Below are 18093 nucleotides of genomic sequence, written 5' to 3'. Positions count from 1 at the left end.
ATTTAATTAATTTATTTATTAAATCTCATGCACTAACTTTAATAATTCCATTTTTCAATCTTAATATATTTATATTTAATCACATTTAATCTAGAATCTTTTATTAATTTAAATATATCTTCCACTTTTAAATTTCGTTTTTCAAAATTTAATTGCTAAAATATTATTTAGTCATTTATTTAAAAATGAATTCCAAATATATTATTATTAAAATAAATATTGTCACATTCCAAATTTAAACTTTTAACTTTTATCTTCAAATTTAATTATTTTATTTAATTAATTTTTCAATTAATTAAATAAAATAAATATTAAAATATCATATTAATTTTCTATTTAAATTAAATCATTAATTAAATCTTTTAATTAGGCTTAATTAATAGAAAATACATCAAAGACTCTCAAGGTAAAAATATGAAAATCCATCATAGCCAAAATACATACAAAATCAAACCAAGGGTTTATATCACGAATTACGTTATCCAACGTATTCAGAGGGTACTCAACTCGGATACTTGTCCTAATTTTCCAATTAGAACAAATGGCTTAAAGGGTTGGGATTTGGACTTGAGAATTTATCTCCCCTCTCTTATCATTGAGATAGTGTGATAGGGTACGCTCATCCTGGCAATTCAGGGAAGTCGATACCCGGTACCTGCAACCTGCATAAAAATCATGCATGTACAAGCACAATATATACTAAGCTAAACAAGCAATGGCAGGAAGTGGTGCATCGTGTAGATCCAGACTAGCAGGTGACTACGACTCCCTTCCTTACCACATCAGACACGCCATACAAAAGCAAACACACACACCGTACACATGCAAGTATGGGGTAAGTATCCATAATAAAACACATATGATAATAAATCGTCTAACTAATCATCATTAATAACTGAAAGCAATGTAGTAATCATCATGCATACATGAAATATAAAGTCTAAGTGATCTCATCACATAATAAACTGAATCCATAGCACAATATCTAGTAATCTCAAAAGAATGCTGCTAACCATCAACATAAAACTAGCCTTAAAAGAGTTCAGCAATGATAACAAAATGCGAACTAGGGGCAGGCACTACATTCACCCCCCTCTTAGTTATTCTAAACATTCTAACTATATATATATATATATATATATATATATATATATATATATATATATATATATATATATATATATATATATATATATATATATATATAATGGTTATAAGAATTGAATAGATTAACTTCAAAATCAATATGCTTATAAATTTTGAAAAAATTAATCTTAAAAATTAATTTAAAAGGAATACACCTAAACAAACAAATAAATTATCCCACCAGTACCACATGTAGTATGTTGATACCATGGACTTTCTACATTTAGTTCATTAATAAGTGAATATAGATTGCTGCGCTAAACTAGAGATGAGACATTGACAAGAATGTCACATAGAGTAAGTAGATTTCCACAATCCATAAAATCAATTGCTAATATTTTTGGATTTGATTTTGTAACTTTTTTTTTGCATCAACATTTCAGATTACACTTTGTGATCCATCACACTCATCCTGATGATGGATCACACAATGTGATATGAAACATTGATGCAAAAAAAGGTACACAATCAAATCCACAAATATAAACAATTAACGTCACATTAAAAGATCTTTAGAAAACATGGAAAAATAGTTGGAAACAACATAAATTAAAGATGATTTAGAAAGTGCAAAAAATTGGCTAAAATTTGTGCAAGACTATATGACATAGAAATGACTGTTTTTGAATAGGAAACCCATTTCCCTTGTTGAAATACAAAACAATAACTAAACACCACATTTCTAGTAACATAGGCACCAAGCCCCTCATAATCAAATCTCTAGTAGTTTTCAAACCTCTCCAACAAATATTAGCAGGCTTATTTGTGTCTCAAGGAAGCACATAGTTTTGGGGGACAAATAGGTTGGAATTTTCTCCATAAATTACATGACACCAATCTCACATATAACCCTTACAATAGATTGTGATATTGCTAATAGCATTTAATTGTGTAGTTTTTGAGTCAAACCCATTGACCCATATTTCATGAGTAGTGATTCACATGAATTCGTCTCTCATGAGTATAAACAGAACACTTAGCATTCATTAGATCTAGGTGATGCTCACACAGGTGAAGCATCAGGATTTACGAGGAGGTCACCCATCCAAATATTACTCCAACTTGAGCGCACTTAACTATAGAGTTTCATCCATGGTTAAACCCACTCTACTTGCAATCCCATTTGTAAAACCAAGTGTTGCGCCTTATGAACCATTTAGTAAAAGGCCCCTTAAGCCCCTTACAATAGATGCCCATCTGCTGACTGGTGATTCATTTATCTAGTATCACCCCTTAGTGACTTGCCTACTCTTTTGCGAGGGTGTGTTCTCCTTTACCACCCATTTAACTTCTCTCGTCAATGGGTTCAACTTCACTAAAGCTTCTGCTTCTCTATCATGCCCTTTTACACTTCTCTTTTATAGAGATACAAAAAATGAGTATTTTTCATACTCATAAGGATAACATCCCTACAAAGAAAATGACACAAGTTGAGCACAACTCCATTCATTTACTCATTCATATTTTTAAAATTCCATCATTATTAGATGCCACAGTTACTTGTGGGCCATTTGTAACATTGTAACATGGAGTAGTCAACCATCTTCTAAAGAGTAGGTCAACGTTGATTGAAAAGTCACAATATTCCTACATACTCTCACAACATCCCCATGCTTCCCAAATCGAGAATTTCCTACATATTCTCACACCCCATAAAAATTTGAGCCCCTACTAGAAGTCTTGGGCAACGTAAAGGTCTTCTTCAATAGCAAAGAAAACTTCTTCAAGAACAGGATGGAGATATACTAGAGACCCTACGTACATCGTGACTGCTACCAATTCATCATTACCAATAAATTTAAAACATGAAACAAACATCATGTCATATTCTTCGATAGAGGGGATTGCATGACAATCCAACCAAGTAATTACAACAACATATCCTATCTTATTGGAGGCAACATCCCCATTAAATGCAACTTTCTCATGAGGATGATGGTTCTTCTATCACATTCTTCTAAGATTTGCCACCAAAGTCCAATACCCGACACATGAGAAATGCATCCTTATCCTACCCACTTTATGCCCTCTTTTTTCTCTATTTTTCTACCCATGGGAATTCAATAAAATCCCAGGAAATTCCTAATTGACCAATCAACAATAAAGAATTAGTATATAATAATTATTTTTAAAATCTAACATTTCTAAACTTAAATATTTGATATTTTAGTTTTTAGTCCCTACCTATACATAGCGAGGGAACTAACGTTTTCAATTGCTCCATTTCAATTAATTTTTACAATCAAAATTAATAAATTTATAAAGTTTGAAAACATATTTATTTTTAAATTTATTTTTAATCATTGATTCCTTTTTTTGATCATCTGATCTTATTTTTGCAAAGGGTGATATTGTTTTTTCATTTTAAAAAATTATAAAAAATTAAGTATCTAAAATTTCTAGAAATTTCCACGGACAATATGGATATGTTGTGTTGGAAGGACGATATTGAAAGAAAAGGAGATGAATATGAACTCGAAAGGATCCACAAAATTTTGCATTCAGTCTCCATTAGACTAACAAAACACTACAAATAAAACATATACTTTTTGGATCTTTCAAGCATGAAATGATTGCAAGAATGAACAACATAATTCTGAATACCTTTGGAAGTCGAGAAACTATGGAACCATGAACGATAAGAGTGGTTTAATTGTTAAGTATATTCAAGTCCCCCTGTTCTAGAACAATTGGCTCTTTGGATCAACCCCCAAGATAATATTGCTTAACTACTTGAAAACCCCGTTTCAATCCGTCTTTTCCTAGCTCCATATGTTTCTACTCTTCTTTGCACACAAATACTAGCCCTAGCAATTGGTAATGATGACATTGAATCAAATATGATGAAAAATAATAAAAAATTGGTACGATCTTACTCTGGAAATAATAAATTTTTATATTGTTTTGTAATGGACAAGCTAGAGCAGAATTTGTTAGTCTAAACTCTTGTAAAACATTGTTGACTTTATTGTTGACCACCGTTGCTTATTTTCTATAAAACAATTTGGAAAGGCCATAGTTTCATGTCATCTTGAAAATACAAACTGACTAATCACCCTTTAGACTAGCCCATGCCCCTCAAAAGAGTAGCCCGAAATGATTGATTTGCCTATATTGATCAATCCCTTTAAACCCTTCCTCTCCTTTTTGATGAATTGCTCTAGCAACAAACACATTATGGGTTCTGTGATTTTGATGTTGATTCCCACCCAAACATGAGACCTTACATGGCAGCTGCACTAGTGCCAAAGGATCTTTTAAAGTTAGTAGAGATTATTCTCTTTCTCACCACTTCTTTGTTGCCAACCGAAATAACATGAGTATCTCTGTCTAGAATAGAGGGAGAGGAATTCCCACATTTCCACTGATAGAAGAGCAACTCTTTCTTAGTCTTCAAACACTATTGATGGTTCTTCTTAGAAGGGCTTGATATGATCAATTTCTTGATACCACATTTAGCTGTGATTAGTGAGTTTCATGTTGATTTGAATTGTAAAATATAGTTTTGATATTTTGGAGTTGGAGAAAATGAAATTGATAAAATATAGTATTTTGTGGGTAGTATCTATTAAGCTCGGTGATCCACAATCAAGATATTTCAAATGGATATAAATATTTTGGTTTAAAAATGAGATTATAAATGAGTCAAGAGATTGATGCAAAATACTATTAAATCTTTTCATCAATCTTTTTTTTTTCAAACTTGAACTTTTGAGTGTTTTTATGATAACAAGGAAACCTCACATTAATAGGTAGCTTCTATTAAATAAACTTTTTTAGATTATTTTACAAGTCAGTGGTTCTACATTTTTAATTATATGAATGCATTGATTATAATCATATCATTTGATTTAAACAACACACTTTGAAGATGTGACTTTCAATATTCTTCTATAGTCTAAGACAATCAATTTTTGGTTCAAAATATGAATTATGGTATATGTGGACTATGAACACGTCATTTCAATTTAAATACAAAATATAAACTTCAATTTATTTGAATTTAACAACATGATTGAAAATGAAAATAAAATTTTATTATACAACACTTTGGATGTATAAGTCTTATAATACATTAGGCTACACAATGTTGACACTTAAATATGTTAATTAAAAAATAGAATTAACCTACCCTATAGGACTTGAATTTGTGAAATTTCTTTGAAGAGTGCAAACTTTCTATAACTAGACAAATCCAAAAGTACTTATTTGCACTCTTTAAACCTGCTTGATAATCTTAATATAGGTCAAAAGAAAAGTCAAATAAAATAAATCTCACTTCTGGTCTATAAATTTTTTTTTTTTCACAACTATATGGATGTGTATTCATCAAATATAGAGATGATTTATTTATTATTTATAGAAGATAAAAAAAAAGGTATGTCCTTTTTATTAAATATAATGATTGTTTCTTTATTTTCTTCAGACTATTTTATTTTAAAATTTTAAATTATTTTTAATGAAGAATTTATGTCCTTATCAAATAGAAGAGTTGTGTTTAGTTAGGGTTCTTACAATGGATTTCTAAATATATGTTGAGAAGTAAAAATTATATTTTGATCTCACTTATTATTAATTTGATTGTTTTATATTCTTTTATATTTAAACCTTTTTAATATTTTAAAAAAGTCTTTCTTTTTAAATTTAAATTTATTTTTTATTTTTCCTCATTAATCACTTGCATTTCTATAAAAGTTTTATTGCTATTTGGTAGCGAATAATAATATGCATCTCATGCACTTACTAAATTGTAAATGATTATTTTGACGAAATCTATCAATTGATTATTTAAATGAATGAATGAATGAATGAAGGATTTTAATGACGTCCACGAGACCATCAGTCTAAGGGACCACAAATGAGAAGCATTAATCCTGATTCCTTTCCAAATCTCCTACTATGAATCTTGACAATCAAACTATTAGTGTGTCGTATCTTATCATCATCGAACAAACTGTGCAAGCTTATGTCATCCCCTAAGATGACCCTGTATAGAGCCCAGACATCCTCATATGCCTTGCAATCAATAAGAAAGTGATATTCCATCTCAACCACCCTACTTTAAAATGAGATCTATCAAATTTTAACAAGAACCACAAACTCTAGCTCGAGCTTATTACAAATTATTACAAATTAAACAAGTGCCACATGATGGCTAAGCACTTGCCTTAATTCTAGTAAACACTATTAACAAAAATATAGTAATGTAGAATATATTAATAACATTAATATAGTTAAATTTTAAGATTGAAAATCAATATTTAATTCAAAAAAGTATTGTGTTCATTTTAAATGTATTTTAGTTAAAGAATCAATTACATAACTATAATTATTTATTTTACTATTGTTATAACAATAATTAAGTTTTATTTTCATTATTTAAAAATTTATAATTTATAATTGATTTAAATATTTATTTTAATTTTATTTATATTATTTCTTAATCTTAATTTATTTTATTATTATGTTTTTAAATTATATATGATCAATAAAATTCATATTTAAAAAAACTAAAATGTATAAATAAAATAATTTGTTTGTAAAAATATTAAAATACTATATTTTAAAAACTTTAATATACAATTAACATAAGACTAAAAAACTTATAGATAACAATTCATGCAATGTGGAAGGAATGATAAAATTCTACATAATAAGACCTCAAGCATGACCAATGAATAATTTTTCAAGAATATGAATTTAAAAAAATTGCACTTTCATTATATAAAACATGAAATATATAATTAAGGGTCCTTTTGGTTCATGGAATTAAAAAAATCTGGATTTCTACAAACCTTGGTTTAGCCAAATCAAGGTTTTGCAAATCTTTATTCTTATTTTTAGGGTTTTGCTTGAACCATTTGTTTCACTCGAAAAATGTGTGTGAAGACACATTTTTATGCATAAGCTTGGAGTTGAAGGCAAATTTCAAAAAGTAGTCTAATCTATTGTTTTCACACTCCTTAAAAAACATAACCAGGTTTTGATTTTCAATCCCTACTTGTTAGTAGGAAGTTGGAAAACTTGGTTTTGAGGCAAAATTGGAAATCCGGTATCCTAATTTCATTTTGCCAATTTTGAAACAAACGCAAAATTTTCAAATCCGAATTTTGAAAAAGTCAATTCTTGGGACCCTAATAGAAAAGTGAGAACTTGTAATTGGTTTGTATATATAAATTTAATCACTAATTAAGTGGAGCTATCCAAAAAGTATCACAATAGTACTTAGCCTATCAACAAGTACTAATTAAGGTGCAGTGAAAACAATGATACATTAAATTGAACAAAGCAAAATGCTTATGCAATAGAATATAAAATCTTCCCATTTTGTCAATGGGCCCTTGGTTTATTGGTAAAGTTGAATGACTCACAAAGAGTCCACAAAAGATCAAGTTTTGGTAAGTGCAAGGCTCTGACACCATAAGGGATGAGGTGGAGATCATGTTTCGAGTGATTTTGACGAAGGTTTCAACGACGCGTGGGCCCATATCAGGTTTCTAAATCTTCAAGTGGTGGCCTTCGCTGGTTGGTAGCTCGCAAGCCTTGCGCTGGGCTACTCGCAGGTTTGAACCCTCCATCCAAAAAAATAAAATAAAAAAAAACTTCCCATTTCAAACGTATTTGCATTCTAAGACTGTATAAACGGATTACAATGAATTTGTAATTTTCTTTGTGACGATCAAATTTTTTACCCTCCATGACATTATTATTATCAACACGTAAGCCCTAATCACAGGTAGGGTCCAGAAAACCTCAAATTATCAATGTTGCAGTCTTTTCGTCTGGGGAAAAAACTATACGGAGAAATAGAGTTTTTGTTCTTCTGAGTAAAATTACGTAGCATTTTAGTTCAAGTATGTCCTTTCTACAAGCTGCAATGCGATCTATTTTATGTAGACATTGTGCAGTTTGAACTCAGAAATTGAAGGTGCCATTACTTGACATTCTAAAACTCCACTATTGCTAAATTCAAATAGATACGCGTTAAATTGTTCTTTTACTTGTATCAAGGGTTTAACTGTTTTTCATGTTTCTACATTTTCGGTTGGAATAGTGTTGTTCTTTTCCTTTTTCTTTCAAAATTAGTTCAGTTTAAAAAAAATAAATTCTGAGGATCTTTTGCAATATGTTTAACTTTTTCTGTATTTATTAATGCGATCTGAAAGAGGTTTTCAAGTTGTTTATGTTTGGAGCTTTTATGTAGTCATTGTGAGGTTTGAACATTGAAGGTGCCGTAACATTAAAATTCCATTTTTAGTAAACTCAAATTGATATGCTTTAAATCTTAATTTACACGCAACAGGGGGTTCACTGTTCTTTATGTTTTTGTATTTTCAGTTGGAATAGTATTTTTCTTTTTCTTTTCCTGTTTAAATTCGTCCAGGTCTTTTCCCCCTACAATCATGCATATTTGCAATGGATTTTAAATCTGGGTGTTGCTCCCGGACCCGAAAGCCTCAACGGGCTATCCTTAAATTACCCGAGTGTTCCCTTTTCTGCATTAGCTCATAAATCTTAATTATTCTAAACCCTAACCTTTAGTTCTCATTGAAATTACTCTGTGATAGGCATCAGCCGAGCCATTTCTTGCAAACGGAAAAAGGTAGCTGAAGAGCAGTAGCAATGGCAGCTGGGCAAACGGTTTTGCAGATACCATTGGCTTCAACAAGTTTAACTGCCAAGCTTCATCCAACAGTTCTGTTTAACATTTGTGATTCATATGTTCGCCGGAATGACCAGGCGGATCGTGTGATTGGCACTCTTTTGGGCTCTGTTTCCTCTGATGGAACTGTCGACATTCGCAATTCATACTGTGTCCCACACAATGAATCTTCAGACCAGGTATATCTTTGAAACTAATCTTCACTATGTTCATCTCCAATGCTTACACATGAATTAGAGTTTGTAGGTTATATTTGGCATATCAAAATTATATGCTACTTTCACGTGCAACTTTCTTTTGGGCTTGCAGGTTGCAGTGGATATCGATTATCATCGTAACATGTATGAGTTGCATCAGCGAGTGAATCCAAAAGAAGTTATTGTTGGATGGTGATTCTCTCACACTTTTTAATGTTCTCTAACTTTTGTTACATATTATTTTTGATGCTTTTGGCTATTAAATATCAGTTATTTTGTTCAACATGTGGGGGATGAGCAATTGGTCACACATATAACAACAGTGCCTGAAATGACAAGAAGATAATCTATAAGCCTATAACTTGAATATTGTTTGACCTATTTAGTGCCGAGGAGACTAGGAATTAGTCATTTCAACAAGTTGTTATGAATATGAATGGAGCTTTTATTGAATTCTGTTGACTTTTGCAATATGCTCTGAGTTTGCCTTTTTGCAATATGCTCTGAGTTTGCCTTTGGGTATCTGAGAAATGATGGAGTCAGCTTTTATTCGCTTGATTGATGATTCAGATTTTAGAGTTTTGCAATAAAATAATAAAGATTTTGGTAAAATGATGTCTATATAGATAGTTGAAATCTGTTTGCCTTAAGCTATATGGGTATATCCTTAAGACAATAGATGTGGAATTGTGCAGGTATTCTACAGGTTCAGGAGTAAGTGGCAGCAGTGCCTTGATTCAGGATTTCTATGCAAGGGAAGTTACAAATCCAGTCCATTTGACTGTGGATACAAGATTTGAAAATCCTGAAGCAAGCATCAGAGCTTATGTTTCAACCATCTTGTCTCTTGGAGACCGACAACTAGCAGCACAATTCCATGAAATCCCTCTGGATCTTCGAATGATTGAAGCTGAACGAGTTGGGTGTATGTGACTTGAAAGTCCTCTACTTTGCTGTCTATTTCTCATTTTAACTATGGACCTATGAGACTGTCCTTTCTTATGATTATAACTTTTTTCTTGTAGTTGACAATTGAACTCTATAGTGTGTGTATGTAATAACATCATTATAATTGGAGATCCATGACAAGGAACTCAGATTTGATATTTGGCTCGGTAAAATGAACAAAATGCACTCATTAATTTAATTCAGTTTTTGTTCTCAAAATTACAGATTTAAGGTAGTGATTATGATACCATATGCACCCGAGATTAGCTGCTCTGTATATTTGGATACAAGGCCAAATAAGTCTGTCTGAAATTAGTCTCCTTATCCCTTCCTTTAGTTCAGCTAGCTTATGATAGTGGATCGACTGTCTTTTCAGTTTGAATGTCACTTTTCTGATGTCAATAGACAAACAGCTAAGTGTGTGGTGGTTTTAGCTTACTGTGGCAGGTACTACTTCGTATCCAGCATCCTAACATCGATGTTTGGTGGGTTCGAATGCTGGATCCAGTTTTTGCTGGATTGTGACTCGTGGGATGGGTCCACTACTGTTCTGGCCACCTGTTACACTAGGGTTCAGATTAATGGCTGCCTGAAGATGGATGCCTTCCACTACTGTAGTGGTGTTGCAACTGCTCTGTATGAAATCGATGTCGATGGCCAATGGTCCAATGCTTGATTCACCTGGCTGATTTGTATCTGAGATTAATATGTTCCAGCTGAAGTATGTATGCCTGATGCATACTGCCCGCTGGATTGCCTGCTAATATTTCAATCTCCTGCAATCGTAAACTGCACAGCATAAGGTTTTCGTTTGATCGCTTATGCACTTTCAGTGGTTTTGCCCTGTTAGTGCAACATTGTCTTAACTGCTAGGTGTGAGCCAATCGTCAACTTGACACCAAAGCAAAAACTTCAAATTTCTTTAGGTAGTCTTTTTAAAAAAGAAGTATTCATAATCATTTTTTTCAATTCTTTATTTTTATTTCAAAAAGGCAAGTCAGCTTTAGGGAGTTGGCACATGACACAATAGAGACTTGAAATTTTAGTGCAGCAATAGTTTGTAGTACACTTGCTCTTTGGTCATGGTGATGATAACATGTGCAAAGATTTAAGATAAAGGTCAATATGTTGTTTTTGGGAACACTTGATTGAAATGAAACCATCAAATTTTAGAAAATGAGTGATTTTTATCACAGTGCAATTCTTTCACAAACTTATGTTGAAGGAAATCTCAGATTAGATCTAAAAAATATTAGATAAAAATTAAAAAATGGCAACAGTGAAATGCATAAGCCACTAGAAGATGAGGATTGCGATCCTTTTGATGAAGGATTAGAGTCTAGGGTGAACCACTCGTGAGTTAGGTGTCTTTAGAATTGATTGTTCATGACACCTTCAACATTGGATCAAGCTGTTTTATTGCCATTAGAAATAAAGAACATAATGATGACGTTACATATGAATGCATTTGAAATCTGATCTTGTTAAGCATTCTTTCAACACAAAACACCCCATTCATTTAGAAAACGGTAAGGTGCTCGGTAAGGAAGAAAATTATTGCAAGTAGAACTTAAGATAGATTGTTGAAATCAATAGGCATATGAATAATGTCATATAGATTATGGGGTTTAATCTACTGTTAGCAGCAGATTATAAATGCATCGAAATAAAGTTGTGCACATTAATTGGCTTCTTTGTGATAAACCTGTCAATATTAGTACCATATAATATAGATAAATAACAATGTAACACCAGTACTGGGGTATGCCAAGACGGCGAGACATTGGGATGAGGGGAAAATGGGCTTCATTTTTGGGATGGTGGGGGGACAATGAAGGGATGGCAACAATTGGAGGACTAGACAGGGTGTGGTGTTGTATGTTGTATAGTATACATATAGAACATGAAATGATGTTTTAGTAAAATATACCAAATTAAAATACTTGAACATAGAAAAATTGCAACATGAACTAGAACCATTGACCATTCAACATGGTAACATATTACATGCCCAATAGTAACATTCAAAAATAAAAAAATCAAATAAAAATGGGCTTGATTTTTGGGATGGTGGGGGTACAACCAAGGGATGGCGACAATTGGAGGACTAGGCAGAGAGTGGTGTTGTATGTTGTATAGTATACATATAGAACATGAAATGATGTTTTAGTAAAATATACCAAATTAAAATACTTGAACATAGAAAAATTGCAACATGAACTAGAACCATTGACCATTCAACATAGTAACATATTACATGCCCAATAGTAACATTCAAAAATAAAAAATCAAATAAAAATCCAAGTTGCCAAATGATAGAGGTGGGGGTACTTGGGTATGTGAGTACTCGGTGGGATACTCTAAGGTTTGGGAGGGGGGGAAATAATAAATCACTAAAGTAATAATAATATAATTATAATTTATTATAATCATTCTATAATATTGCATAATATATTACTACTAAATATAACATAAAATAATATTTAAAGTAAATATATTATGCAATAATGTTAAAAAAATAATATCAACAATGTTAAAAAATAATATTATTGATATAAGCTAATATTATTAATATAATATAATGTTATTCTTAATATATTTATATAATATAATAAATTGTGCAAAGACATAACTCTTAGAATGGAAAAATATACATATGGAATATAACCTTCCAGTAGAGGGATATGAAATATTTCTGCAAGGAACAAATTGAGATATAATTAATTTAAAGTCCCAGTAGGTGACATTACAATTGGTATCAGAGCTTAGCTACCATCCTGTTGGTATTGTGAGAGATTTCATCAGACCAGAGTTACAGAATATGCTAATCTGTTTTTATAGGTACTTAAACGCTCATGTATTAGAAGTTTTTTTGTGCTGCATACATCCATTGGCAGATGATATTATAAAGCCTTATATTAGCAGGTGGTTCATTTATGGTGTGCCTAAAACCTTTATTGGGAAGGCTATAATAAAAGTACAGTTGAAAATCACATGCCATTTTATTTCCGAGACCTAAGTTGACGGTTCAGATTTTGGTATGGATGCAGGTTCGAAATTCGTCCAATTTTTTTTGGGGTTGGTTTGAGTTCATCTGTACATGACATTGGATTTTTAAAAACGTGTAAAATTATGCTGGAACAAATAAGTCCATACACCCATATGCTGAGTCTGCTCCAAACAATCTTAAAAAAGAGAAGAGAATAAAAACCTATTTATTGATGAATCCAATCCAATATTATAAGTATGGAAAAAATCCTCCACACTTCCAATCCCAGTTTTAAAGATAGTTTTAAACAACGGCATCTAGTCTCTTCCTTTCCTTAAGATATTTGTAAAAGTATTAAATATATATTTTTAAACTGGAAAGTTTTAAACAACTGCATCTAGTCTCTTCCTTTCCTTAAGATATTTGTAAAAGTTTTAAATATTTTTTAATTATATTATTAAAGATATTTTAATTATTTGAACATATCTGTGAGGCTGTGCATCTGTCGTCAATGTTCCAGACAATGGAGTTTGTCCTGTGAAGCTGTGCATGTGCTGTGAATGCTTCAGAGTCCAGACAATGTTGTTCATCCTGTGAGGCTGTGCGTTTGCTATCAGAATTAAAGCTTCATCATTTTTGAAGCCCAGTTGGTTGGCAAACTGCAGACTGGGCAGTTGTATTTTGTTACAACTGGCGCCAACCTCCTCCAACATGGACATACATACACCATCAAAGCACCGATGAAAATTAACCATTCTTTCTATACTTTGTGTAGACATATGAGCTCCTGATAATACACAATATTATTAAGGAAACTGCAGTGCTCATTGAGGCCGAGCAACCAAATATACAACCCAATGAACATAGACTTTTCCTTTTGTTTTCTCTTTCGATAGCTTTAATTCTGATAGCATTCTATCGTCAAACCTTATCTATTGGAAAGCTTTGACTGGCCCCAGATAATATTAAAATCTTCATAGCTGGCCATTCGCTTCTCTCTAAAATTATGTCATTTGCTGATGAATCATTCCTACTGACCTCAGGTGACTCATGACATTCCTACGAGGTGGCATACATAGTGTAATGTCCTACCAACATTTCCCTCAATCTTGTTATTTCTATCTTACCTTCAATGATTGAGCATTTCCATGAGTTAATTCACTATGAGTTTTTTCTATCTTACCTTCAATGATTGAGCATTTCCATGAGTTAATTCACTATGATAAAAGATTATTAGGAACATTCACAATGGTCCAGATAGTCCTTCCTTCGTGAGCCCAAAGGTGATCTTTTCATCCCCCTTTGGCTCCATGGGACTCCTTAGCCATATAGTATGAGATGGTGTGCTTACAATGTGACTTCATCACCGCTTCCCCCAATATGTGATCCCCTTATTATCCCTGCCATGGCTGATAACACCAGCCTGAAAGTACATATAGTATTTGACACAACAAATTGTATGATAAAAGGTCCCTTCATTGACAATGCAAGCAACAATAAATTATATCAGAATAATGTAGGTTGCCCATACACGTCTGTTTATTTATCACCATATGAATAATCTCATAATATCATAATCTAGAATTCTATATATTTTTCAATACAGAATCGCAACTAGATTTTTAGTGTAATATATGTGCCACACAATATTCATACCTAGATTGTAGGTCTGAATTTACAGTCCACTCTTCTTTTATTATGTCTGGATCCCTTCTTTCAGTGATTGAATGAGTTAATGTGGGTTTGATAGGGAGATGATTGATTTGATAGTTACTTGATGATTGTTTTTTCATTCCAAGATGTGAATTGATGATTTGATTGCTTGTTTGTTCACTTTGTTGAATTCATCTTTGCTAGTTGATAGATTCTTTGATTCAACTTGTTGGTTTTCAAAACCACAGATTGGAGATCCAAGAGCTTGCCAATTCTCCGATAGGATTCCCCAATCAATTCTGGCCAACGAACAAGAATCACCTTGATTTTTCTGCACTTTAGGCTCCGCTACCTCTAGGCAGGTAGACCTTCACCTCAAACGCTAATTGCCCTATTCAAGGCATTTCTATAGCGGAATTTAGGCTTTGGTGAGTTCTTTAGTTGGCAAAGTCCTTGAACTCGATCAAAATGAGACTGAATGCTGAGTGTTCAAAATGGTTGGATCTTTTGTATAATGTTTTTAATAATGGATTTGAGGTTTGTAAGGAGGAAGTTATAGATTTATAGAGTTCAAGTTTAAATCCAATACTTCAATGATAAAAGACCAATGTTTTAGCTTATTTGGGTAATAGAGTCAACTACAATGAAGATTATAATGTGCAACTTTATAATGTTCTATGCACATAAACTATAAATAGTTTAATAATCAAGACACGATGGATCAAATATATATATACACAATTCTAAATTAGTCTAGATTGCGTTTTAACTCCTAAGATCGGGGAGATAGATTCGATATAGATTAAAAAACAATTAAATATTTCACAATATCTGCAATGAACAAGTTCATAATGTCATAGATGACCTTGTCCACTTATCTGATATTTAAATTGTATACAGGATTTTAAAAAATGACTATAAAGGACTAATCAAGTGCAGTTTAATTCTCCATGCCATTAAATAATAAAAAAGACATTAGACTTTTATAAATCATTGAAATATAATATTTCAATTTAAAATTGCAAAAGTCATATTATGCTCCTTACATACAAAATGAATGTATTTCTTTCTTGTAATTGCTTGTCAATGTCGAATATGTCTTTCAAACCTTTTTTACTTATTATTATTTATATATTTTCACATTCAATAAGTGTGACTTTAAAAAAATGAGAAGTCCCATCCCCCTTTGAAAATAAATTACTCCTCTTAATCGTAGTCACTCTTCGCGAGATTCTTTTACTAATCATTTCATCCATAATTATTAGTTGATTTTATCAAGCTTGCGACTTTTTTGTAGGTTGAGGGATCATTCATCTACACACATAATGCCTTCTTTCATTATTGGGTTTCACATTTTAATCTTCCGCATATGCTTCTAACGTCATTGGAAGAAGATGTGGATGCAAAGTTTTAAATGCTGACTGGATCGTTGTATTTTCTTAACTTCATTGACTATATCCCTTTCACTATTGACTGGGTGTCTTCTCTTTGCTGGGAAGAAACACGCCATCTCTATCTCTCATGCTATTTTCTTTTAGATGTTGGCAAGCTTTCACATGAATACATAAAATAGCTATTGCCCTATGTAATTTATCGCTGTCAAATATTGCCCTTGAAGACTTTCATATATTCAATGGATTTGCTTCTAAGTCACCGGTTCGGGTTCGGTTCCAAGTTCGAAGTTCGAGAACCGGTTCGCAAGTTCGTCAAAATTTTGGAAAGGGGTTTGGGTTCATTAGTACAAAACATATAAAAATTATAAAAAATATATGTATATATACATATTTATGAAGTATGAGTTAAAATAAGAATGTAGCATAATAGCATAAACACATTTAAATAACAAAAACACCATAAACTTGTAATCATAGTGATCTTACCATCATATAGTCATAGTGCTCATACCATCATATAGTTCAATATCAAAGATTGAAAACATTAAAAATAAATTGTAGCATCAAGTTCAAGTATCATTGTTTCACATTCATTGTTCAACTAATGGAATAAAAATCTATTAATATTCTAAGTTCTTCAATCTTTGTCTTCTTCTTCATATTCATCTTCTTCTCCTTCTTCATTTTCTTCTTCTCTGGCATTAGTTGACTTAGCAATAGAGCTAAGGCCAATGGGAGCAGCAGCAGCAACAATGCTGTTGGTATCAAATTTTTAAAAAAATGACAATGAGAGGCCACAAAATATGACAATGAGAGGCCATATGACAATGAGAGGTCATCAAAAGCATTTCATAACAAACTTTTAAAGTTGTGGATGTCAACAACTAATAAATTTTGCAAAAAAAACACTTATTTGCTGTCCACAGGGCCTAAAAAGCATGTGGTTCGCACTGGGTTCGAACTTGGTTCACCCGGGTTCAAACTGGACCTGAACTTCTAACCGGTTCAAACTTCTGCAGGTCTGGGCCGGGGGGGGGGGGTGGTGGGAAGGTACCTGTGCAACTTAGATTTGCTTTCATATTGATTGACAGTAACTAAATTTTTGAATTTATATTTGCTGAAGACATCATCTTTGTAATTGTCAGGTCCTATCTTATTTTTCTGCTCTATCTTCTGCCAGTTATCTTTATTGCACATGATTACTTCTACCCTCTTCAATTATTCATGCCTTTGTTGTGTTTCAAACTTGTCCACTGTGATTTTCGGCATCTTATTGTTCCTTTCTGTGTAGTGGATTCACGATGGCTTCTTGTCAACAGATGAGATGTTTGGCTCGGACACGCTTCTAGAATCTTTCACATATGTTATTGATTTTTATTGATGCTGTCATATTTCTTTTAAGCCGTCAATACCTCATTTGATGTTGGTTAGTTTGAGCTCTCCCTTATGCAGTTTTCTTTATGCTATGCTCATCCATGCTTGCTGTACTTCCTTTTTTCTCCATCAGTCAACAATTTTAGAGCCTCGCTCATGGATGGCCTCCGGATTTTGCTAAATGCCTTATGTGCAGGGATGCTGGGAAAAGCACCCTCTTCATTTCAATGGTATTATACTGAAAGTCAAACCTTTGATATGTTGTTTCCGGACTCTAACAATTGTTTTGCCCAAATTAAAATGTTTTGTTCTGAAGCATCAAAAGACTTCCTACCAGACACAGTTTCCACCAACAACACTCTAAAAGCAAACACGTCAGGTTTCCTGTCAGCTATCCCATGCATATACTTTGATATTGTTCTTTTATTAAAGTTATGAACTCTGATGTCTTGATAGCAATACATGTCTGTGCCATTATTCTTGGTTTCTTTTTATGTTGAACACGTGTGTGACTGTATAATTTGTCTGATACATTAATATCTCTATTTGCATACTACTGTTGTTTTATTCCAATCGCTGTATGTATACTCTTGCTGATGAATCCTAACTTTGTATACTCTCAATGATGATGTGACAAGTGGAAACCATTAAGGTGTTTCTTCAAGTGGTCTTTATGTCTGATGTTTGGTGGCTTCTTTCTAATAAATCTCTGCTAGCATAAATGCTACA

At 32.3% G+C, this 18093-nt stretch overlaps 1 protein-coding gene across 4 annotated transcripts in view; it reads left to right on the top strand.

The window, feature by feature from the left end:
* Positions 1–7769: 7769 nt before the first annotated feature.
* The window catches only part of LOC149559978 (eukaryotic translation initiation factor 3 subunit F-like), a 30825-nt gene continuing 20501 nt past the window's right edge, over positions 7770–18093 (top strand). Inside the window, exons 1-4 of one of the 4 annotated variants that reach the window (XM_089824382.1) lie at positions 7770–7882; positions 8715–8988; positions 9119–9198; positions 9702–9931. In XM_089824382.1, coding sequence (XP_089680508.1) covers positions 8770–8988; positions 9119–9198; positions 9702–9931 — 529 coding nt within the window. In that variant the 5' untranslated portion in view covers positions 7770–7882; positions 8715–8769. Of the gene's footprint in view, positions 7883–7930; positions 8075–8191; positions 8376–8714; positions 8989–9118; positions 9199–9701; positions 9932–18093 lie in introns of those variants that run through there. The other 3 variants (XM_089824380.1, XM_089824379.1, XM_089824381.1) reach the window with 3 other exon arrangements.

The sequence above is a fragment of the Cupressus sempervirens genome, chromosome 4, assembly GCF_028749045.1.
Source record: "Cupressus sempervirens isolate cs-2001-9-10 chromosome 4, ASM2874904v1, whole genome shotgun sequence".
Classification (NCBI taxonomy): domain Eukaryota; kingdom Viridiplantae; phylum Streptophyta; class Pinopsida; order Cupressales; family Cupressaceae; genus Cupressus; species Cupressus sempervirens.
Note: the sequence above shows the minus strand (reverse complement) of the source record. Positions and strands in the feature narration are given on the sequence as shown.